The sequence below is a fragment of the Cyprinus carpio genome, chromosome B8, assembly GCF_018340385.1.
Source record: "Cyprinus carpio isolate SPL01 chromosome B8, ASM1834038v1, whole genome shotgun sequence".
NCBI classification, from domain to species: domain Eukaryota; kingdom Metazoa; phylum Chordata; class Actinopteri; order Cypriniformes; family Cyprinidae; genus Cyprinus; species Cyprinus carpio.
In genome coordinates, this window is record NC_056604.1 from 26,151,883 (window position 1) to 26,160,885 (window position 9,003).

The following is a 9,003-nucleotide window of genomic DNA, read 5'->3' on the forward strand; positions in this document are numbered from 1 at the left end:
CAGGACAGTTTGGTAATTACACGTTTAATACAGTCCCCAAACATAATTCTAAATTCTGCCAGTTTGAACATAGCAAATGTTTTAAGGAAATTTTTACAAAAGAAGTATTTATAAAAATGTGCAGATGACACTTACTTGAAGAGAGTGTAAGGCTCACAGTATCACTGGCTTCACTCACTCCCACTTTACCCACTATCCTGTAGCGAATCAGGTACTGCTTTCCAGATATCAATCCAGTCAGAGTAAAGGCTTTATCAGCTGTGTCTACGACAAGCCACTGTTCCTCAGCTGCATAATTTGCTTTCATCTGCTTGTACTCTACTCTATACTTCACTGTTTCTCCAGTTGGGGACTTCTGCAGTTTCAGGGACACAGTTTGGTCCAGAACATTCTTCACTACGGGGGCGGCTTGGACACAGGCTGGAACTGTGTATCTGTCAGATTCCCTTTTTCATACAGATAGATTGAGGAGCCTGGACTGGAGGAATCAGAGATTGCAGAAATAATGAAGCGCATTCTCGTTTCATCTTTATTGGCCTCTGAAAAACTTCTGAAGTGAGATACGTTTTCTCTCATTTTTGAAGTGAAATTGTAAGGGTTGAATGATTTTTGGACAGGAGATGTCAGGGAAAATTTTTTTCACCATCTAATTTTTTAAAGGGGTCAGATTCTAGAAACTTATTCAGGGTTAAAAGATATGTGTCTTTGTATTTAAGAGATGTGAAGGTCAAGCACACCACAACATCAATATCAGGATCTAGGAGGCTGAAGAGACTGTCTGAATCTTCAATTTGGATCCCCTTCAGTGTCTTGGTGTAAACACTCATGAGGTGAAGTTGTAACTTTGTGTCATCTAACCACTGGTTAAGCTTGCTAACGTCAAAAGGGGAGAGGTAGTGGATCTTCAGGATGTCTGCCAGTGACTTTTCCTCCATCCCTCCTCCTCGAATAGCAGGCAAGACTCTGGCCAATGCTTTCTGAAGCACCATCTTGTAAATGCTAAATGAACCCTGAAATGAGTCCAGCCTCTCTTTGATGTCACTAAAAAAATGTACCATTGTTTTTGTGGACAGGTCTTTGCATCTCCTCTCTACTTCTCCCAGCTTCTCTATTATATCTTCAGTGTGGGAAATGAGTTGCGTGCTGATTTCTCTCATCAACTGAGCTGCTTTTGAATCCAGTAGAGAAAGAGGATAGAGCCAGACTTTTATTGGCACTGAATTCTGTGGATTCGCCCTCATTAGAGATGGGAGCTTCTTGTACACCTCTAGGGCCTCTATGTATGTGGTGGGATTCTGCTGAAGATGGACATCACCATGAAATGTGCAGGTGATATTCTCGGCCTTTTTCTTATCCTCATCTGTCATTTCTACAGCTCCTTGTCCCTCAATGGAAAATCCAGGGATCTTCTTGACCATGACATTCAGTTCTCCCTCAATCTCCTGCCTGTTTTCATTTTCTGCAAATGACCGATCAAACACCATGAAGGCCTGAGCTCCATACAGCACAGCTGTGACCACATGAGTTGCAGTTTTCTGCTCAAACACCTGTGGGTAGATGAACTGGCCCAGCTGAGTCATAGTGAGTTGTTCGAATCTTGAGGTTTCACTGTAATGCATTGTTACTCTGGACTGTTGGTTTGAAGATTTAGTATTCCGCAGGTACTTTGCAGATCCTCCCACCTCCACTAACCCTCCCAAAAAGCTGGCCTTCAGGGAAGCACTTACATCCAGGAGACTAGACTTATCAGAGAGAGAGTCTGAGCTACTGAACTTTAAATCTGTCATGAGCTGTGGACGACTGTCCAAATCTTCCCTCAGTGATTTCTTATCCCACAGAGTAACACCTGAAGTGAGAAATAGTTTTAACAGCTATGTATGAGGATACAATGTACAGCTGAACTAAAAATGCATCCTGTATTTGTAAAAATTTTTTCAACTAATTTAATATTTGTGTGCTTAAGAAATTGAAAACAGTGCCATCTTCTCCTGTTCCGTTGTCCTCTCCTTTTTTGTAGTTTTAAATAAATGATCGGTTCTTGGATATTATTTGCCGCCATCAAAGCTTATGCTTCTACGACAAGCTGCTTCTTCTTCGACTTTTGCCTTGATACTTTTGGTTACACCAGCAACATGCCCATGGACACTGCTGACTAGTGGTCTGTATGTGTAATTGCATGTCGATGCAGAAGTATAAATGACAATCAAACTGTCATTGGTTTTTGGTCAGGAGCTTGTGCATCAGTGCTCGAGGGCTCTCAATGCTGCATGTTTGATGGTTGTGGGATTTGAAAGTCCATTCGCATTTGTCCCTCTTCTTGAGAGATAAGTGACAAGCGTTGGCGTCTCGCGGTTCGGGTCCCGCTGTTGCCGAGGCATGACGAATAGGTGGGTGGAGCTATATTCAGCTCAGCCGTGCCTCTCTAATATGCATGTTAATGTTTGTGGAGAGCCTCGCTGGGTGTGAATATATTTAAAGGGGTCATATGATGCAATTTCAAATTTTCCTTTCTCTTTGGAATGTTACAAGCTCTTGGTGGATAAAGAAGATCTGTAAAGTTGCAAAGACTAAAGTCTCAAATCCAAAGAGATATTTTTTATGAAAGTTGAGACTTGTCGACGCCCCCCTGAAACGACTTATTCAAACAAGCCCCCACATATCTACATCGGTATGTGGGAAGATTTCCATAACGCTGCCCAGATGTTCACCACAAAGAAAGAAGGCGTACCTTTTATTCTCGTTGTAGTATTGTTGTTGCCATCGCTTCCATGTCGTATAGACGCTGTGTGTTTCACTGTGAAATAATGAATCACGGCTCGTTGAATCTAAAACAATGCAGTCCTTCGCTAAAACCCAAAGCTTTTAGCCCCTGAACTCTGAATCATTTTTTTGGTAACTCCACGTTCGTTGAACCTTTGAAACTTCGCTCGAGTCTGCTCGCCCCGGAAGACACGAGAGAACACACCCAGCTCCAAAAGAACAACACACACACGCTCATCTTTAGCAGGCACAAAGAGACCCACATGCAAGTATTATCTTCTATAGAGATTTAAACGCTGCTTAAGGTTGTCTATTCCCTTTTTCAAGGTGATCTGATTCCTTGTTGTCTTTCAAAAGGTTACTGTATGTGATTTTGCCATAATGGGTGACCATTCTGTGATCTCGCCTATTTCTCTCTCACCTTCTCTCGCTCACCCTTTCACTCTCTCTCTCTCTCATTTGTTATCCGTTTTTGTCTTGTATTTGTTTTTACTGTTTGTATTGTTATAGGCTACGCATATTTACTCTGTGTGAATCGTAGTTTGATGTATTATTAGTTCAATTATTAAAATCCAATATATATATTCATGATTGCTTCTGTCTAAAATGTTCACATCACGAAGTCAATGAAATGTTTGATCTTAGCTACAAAGCTTATTTGTTACTTTTCAATAACCTAAATTTTATAAGGACAGGAGAATGGTTTCATGGCCAGAAACTATTTTTCCTGGAATTATAAGAAGTGATAACTTTATTGAAAGTTGATAAGTTAATCTTACAAACCACTGTTCGATTTTCATTAATTCCCAGTAAAAGATATCACGTTAATTGATATGAAAAATGGAATATTGACATATTAATGAGTAAATTACAGTGCCTTGTAATGAATTATTGATATATACAATTGACCTACTTTTCATCTTCAATGATTTTTAATGTAACTGTCATATGAGATATATATATTAATCATATTCCTGATTAATTATTAAAATTCCCTATATATCATTTTGAGCTAGCGTTAATGTACTACCCAGTGCGGGTTACAGTATGTGGAAAACAATGTGATTTTTTAACCTTAAACCGCATAAGCACCCGTTTAAATATACTGTGGAGAGAGGCTTGCGAGTTTTTCTCTCCCAGGGTTTTCAGCACCTATAGTGGTTATGGGGAATATTTTTTTGCTCTGGAATATGGCAGTCTGAGGGCAGCTATATTTTAGCCAAGATTTTAATAACTAGGTTGGGTTCCCCTTGGCACAAGTTCTTGAATAAGTGCTAAAGTCTTTGTTTAGGAATCTGCAATTCGAGAATAGCTGTGTTCCAGCTTGGAGACTGCTTCCCTTTCAGAGTTTTTTTGATTGTGGTCTCTGTAAGCCCCTTGCCTGGACTGTTCTGTTTCTCCTTCAGGGTTTTTAAATAGATGGCCCACTTTCATGGCCTGGGCAATCTTCAGCCTTATCTGAGAGAACTGCTATTTGACGATAGCTCTGTCCAGCCCTCTAGTGCTATGGCTACTACTTACATCAGGCTTGATCTTGGACTATGATGTTTGTGTTTTGCTTTTTAGCAAATCATTTACTGATGGTCTGGATCTCCCTCTTGTGAGATCTTGGGTCAATAGCATGGTGCTTTGCTAGCCTACTGTGGGACTGACACGGATTGAGGACCTCCTTAATATACCTTTCTGAGGGTGTATATTATATTCCAGCCATTGTTTTTGGCCAGACAGGCCGATTTGAATACAACTATCTGTGGCTAGCTGTATTCTACTGCAATTGCAGTGAGCCCTTTCATGGAGTGGGCCCTTTTTTCCTACAGCCTCACTATCTGAGGATTGTTATGGGCTAGCTCAGTGATTGCTCCCCTGCTTAGGGTTGTAAGTAGCAGTCTTTTGAGCCCTTACCTGGACAGTGCTGTCTCCTCTTTTGGGTCATAAATAGACAGCCCACTCTTGTGGTCTGGGTAGTTTTCAGTCGAGCCCCCCTTACTTAGACAGTGCACTCTCCCTTCTTTGGGGTCATGAGTAGCCCACATTTTTTGATCTGGGTAGTTTCAGTCAGTCCCCCTTCTGGTAGCCCTTCCTAAGTGCATAGTTTATCTGAGGATATCTGTGTGCTACCTCTGTGTCTGCTCCCCTTTTTTAGGGTTTTTAAGTAGCGGTCTCTTTGAGCCCTTGCCTAGACAGTGCTATCTCCCCTGCTAGGTAATAAGTAGATAGCCCACTCAATGTGGTCTGGGTAGCTCTGTAGGAAGGCTATCTATGCTGTGACGTGGATTGGGGATTTCCTTAGTATAGCAATCTGTAGTTGGTTATATTCCTGCCATTGGTATGGCGGGTTGGGCTTACCTGAATACAGCTATCTGAGGCTAGCTGTGTTCCATTGCAGTTGAAGTGAGCCCTCTAATGGAGTGGTCCCTTTTCTTACAGCCTAGCTATCTGAGGATAGCTATTTGCTAGCTCAGTGATTGCTCCCCTGCTTATGGTTTTAAGTAGCAGTCTTTTGAGCCCTTACCTGGACAGTGCTGTCTCCGCTTTTGGGTTGTAATTAGACAGCCCACTCTTTTGTGGTCTGGGTAGTTTCAGTCGAGCCCTCCTTCTGGTAGCCCTTCCTAGGTACATAGCTATCTGAGGATATCTGTGTGCTTATCAATGACTGCTCTTCCTAGGGTCTTTAAGCCCCCTCGCCTGGATAGCGCTATCTCTCCTGCTAGGGTTGTAAGTAGATAGCCCACTCTTTGTGGTCTGGGCAGCCTCATAGGAGGGTTTACCTGGTTATTTAGTAACTGTACGGGACTAGCTGTTGATAGCTCAGTGATTGCTCCCCTTCTTAGGGTTTTTAAACAGCGGCCTGCTTGAGCCCTTACCTAGACAGTGCTGTCTCCCTTGCTAGGGTTTCAAGTAGAAAGCCCACTCTTTGTGGTCTGGGTAGTATAAGTCAGTCCCCCTTCTGGTAGCCCTTCCTAAGTGCATAGTTATCTGAGGTTATCTGTGTGCTACCTCTGTGTCTGCTCCCCTTTTTTAGGATTTTTAAATAGCGGTCTCTTTGAGCCCTTGTCTAGACAGTGCTATCTCCCCTGCTAGGGTAGTAAGTAGATAGCCCACTCTCTGTGGTCTGGGCAGCTCTGTAGGAAGGCTATATTGGCTGTGTTATTCGGGTCCACAAGCCTTTATAAGACCTTAGGGACATAGCTATCTGAGGATAGCTGTGTTCTAGCTCAGCAGCTACTCTCTCTTTACCTGTGATTAAAGTAGCATTTTTTGAGCTCCTCTAGAGGATTTCTAGTTCACCTCATCAGTGGTCTTCTGTATCCAGGCTAGTTCTGCTCACATAATATAGCTATCTGAGGATAGCTGTGCTCTTAACTTAGATGGGATGTTCCATTTGATCTATTTGGTTCTCCTGTTTCTGCCAAGTTGCATGAGTGGCCCGTGGCATCAGTAGCATGGTCCCTTTCTGAGGAAAGGCTTTGTTTGTCTGCCGCTTACTTGGTGCTCTCCCACCAGGTGGACAGGCATGTGCCATGGCACAGCGTGATTGGATTTCGTTCCCCAATGTGCCCCCTAGGGGGTGTAGTGTTGAGTTCCTTAGAAAGGGAACACTCACATTTCACTGCTGGTTATATATGCTCTATATAATTGTGTATGTGACAAATAAAAAAATCTTGAATCTTGAATCTCGGGTTACGCATGTAACCATGGCTCCCTGAGAGGGAACAAAACACTGCGCCCCCTGCAGGCTGCATTCCCCAGTGTGCCCCCTAGGGGGCGCAGCGTCTCGTTCCCTCTCCTGGGAACCATGGTTACATGCATAACCTGAGACGTTATTTGTTATACCTACCCCAGTGTCATGTAAGAAGAGAGACCTCACCTGTTCACGCTTATTTTGTTTTAGTATTTATATATATAGAGTGGGAGACCTGTGTGTTAAGAATAATGTGTACCGTGACGTATAGTATTTGCATAGACATTTGCATTATAAGATATACTGTTTTGATTCTTGGTTAAAGAAAATTGTTATAGTAGTAATAGAGTTTCAGTGTTCAATATGTGCTGAGTGAGTTCAGGTGTACATGCAAAAGAGTGCTCCCAATCTAAATGTCTTCATATTTCTTACAGAACTGTCTTGTACCAGTAATGAGCACCTCCTTTTTCTTAATAAGTGTAACAGTATTAACCAGTGAGCTGTTAAATATTGTTTAATTAATATAATTATCAATGAAAATCATTGTAACATGTTCCCATAATTTTGTACATAGATTTAAAATTAGTTGAAAAAAGGAAACAAAAAGTGTTTTTTTAAACGGGTAAAACACCTGGAATGAAGGAATCTTTGCGGCAGTCATACAGCATACCAGGAAACAGAGGTCTTCCTAGGGCTGCTATTTCAGTGGGTTCTGATTCCATGTCTGTAGTACAAAAAACAAAACAAACAAACAAAAAAAACAGCAAGAACAGAGAACATTTTTTTATTGTAATCTTCATAATAATTTTATCATTCTAAATGTAATGTAATTCAGTGAAATCTAATTCTGTTTAAAAAATCCAATTAAAAACAAATAAAGACAAATCTTTCCTTCACTGAATGCAGTAACTCTACCCATTTAAAGATTTCTACATGACATTTGCATCTGATTAAGATATTTCTCATACCTAATGCATTTTGAATCTGCCCCTGCAATACCATGGACATCTCAACAGCTAATAATCTGTTGGTGGCTCTGCACACTATCATAACACTACCTGTTTGTATCGTTTTAAGTCATGTCTCACCTGAAGTTTCTACACAGTCAAAGGTATGTTAAAAAATGAGATCATCCGGTAATGTCTTTCCACTGAAATCTGAAGCAAACTGGATTTCTTAACATATATTTATAACACTCTAACAGGAAATGTTCCATGAAAGCCTTTTCACTGGAAGGAAAACTTCCATAAACATATTATCTTGCCAAAAAGAGGATAATTATCTAATTCTGATTACAATCTATAAACCTGTCAGCCTCACCCACTCCCTCCTATGATTTGATTTGTTTTCTGTCACTGTTAATCCCTGTCCTTGTTTGTTTGATTTGTCAGAGGTTCTCTAATAGATTTGTTTCTGAGTCAAGTTTGGCTCAGTCTTAGACTAGATTCATCTGCTGTTAATCTTTACAAAATCAGTTTGTTCTTTGCTGCAATTGTTGTCTTTCAGCAAAACATATGATTAACATGGTTTAGCACACCATTTCCCCTTTAGGAACTCAAGCTGCGTCGAAACACTTTGGGAATGTGTCTGCATGACCACACTTTGAAACACGTCTGTAATCAGTCCAACGGAATCGCATTGTGTCACCGGCGGAGATGACGAAGCGACCAGAAAGTATAAAAGTACAAGCAGTGGAGACAGCGACAGCTGCTGTTGTTTCAGTAGGCGCTTTAAGTGTGTAAGTCATATTTATTCTTATGGCAAGCAAAGACAAACATTCTGACAAGCAGTCATTCAGACTATGTGTTCCTCCCTGCCCCAAACTTCATTACGGGTGGGGATACACACAGTTTGTGTGTTGCTAGTCTGGGAGCTAATCACATTGACTGGCCGGCTGAAGTGCAGTAAGAGCATCCTAAAAGCATGCTTGATGAGTGATTCTTGCACTCTAAGTCACTGCCTCCATGCCGGGGCCTGCTGTTTTCATATAATAAAGTGTAATAAATAATTTCTCGGCCTGCTTCTTTAGTCCTAATGTGTCTCACTATGCTAATGTAGTAGGACTTAAAGAGCACAGTTATGGGATGATTCCCCAGGTTGAAGAGATGCTTGCTGGGGCTGATAGGTGGGATCGAGGCAGCGCTCCAGGTCGAAGTCTTCCTGACAAATGATGGATGAGGACTGTCATTTTCAACAGGAAGGTTTCAGCCCCAAAAATCCTGATGTGAGGACATCAGGAATTTTGATGGCAGACCCCTCTGGGGAATAAACTGTTCACACCTCAGCATATGGTGCCCATCTCTCCTCAGTGCCCTTAGGAGATCGTCTCGCTTACCCTGCCCCCCCTGGTGCTTCAGGGCACAGTGGTCTCCAGCAAGTGCAGATCTTAGCTTCTGCTCGGAAATGTAGTGGTTCTGGAAGGTTCGCTACCTCCAAGGAGGTCTCTATAGCAGCTAGATTGGTTGTTCCCCACCGGTCCACCACTTCAGGGCACAGATCCAAGTACACTAGCCATTCTAAGTACACCAGAGGCCAGTCTCGAGAGATTGGGTTTTTTCAGT

At 41.9% G+C, this 9,003-nt stretch overlaps 1 protein-coding gene across 1 annotated transcript; it reads right to left on the minus strand.

The window, feature by feature from the left end:
• Positions 1-334: 334 nt before the first annotated feature.
• Positions 335-7,268, minus strand: LOC122138186 (neoverrucotoxin subunit beta-like). The gene is given in 3 exon segments (XM_042729133.1): positions 335-629; positions 632-1,846; positions 7,074-7,268. Coding segments are annotated over 3 exon segments (1,617 nt in total). The 5' UTR covers positions 7,243-7,268; the 3' UTR covers positions 335-396.
• Between the last annotated feature and the right edge of the window lie 1,735 nt (positions 7,269-9,003).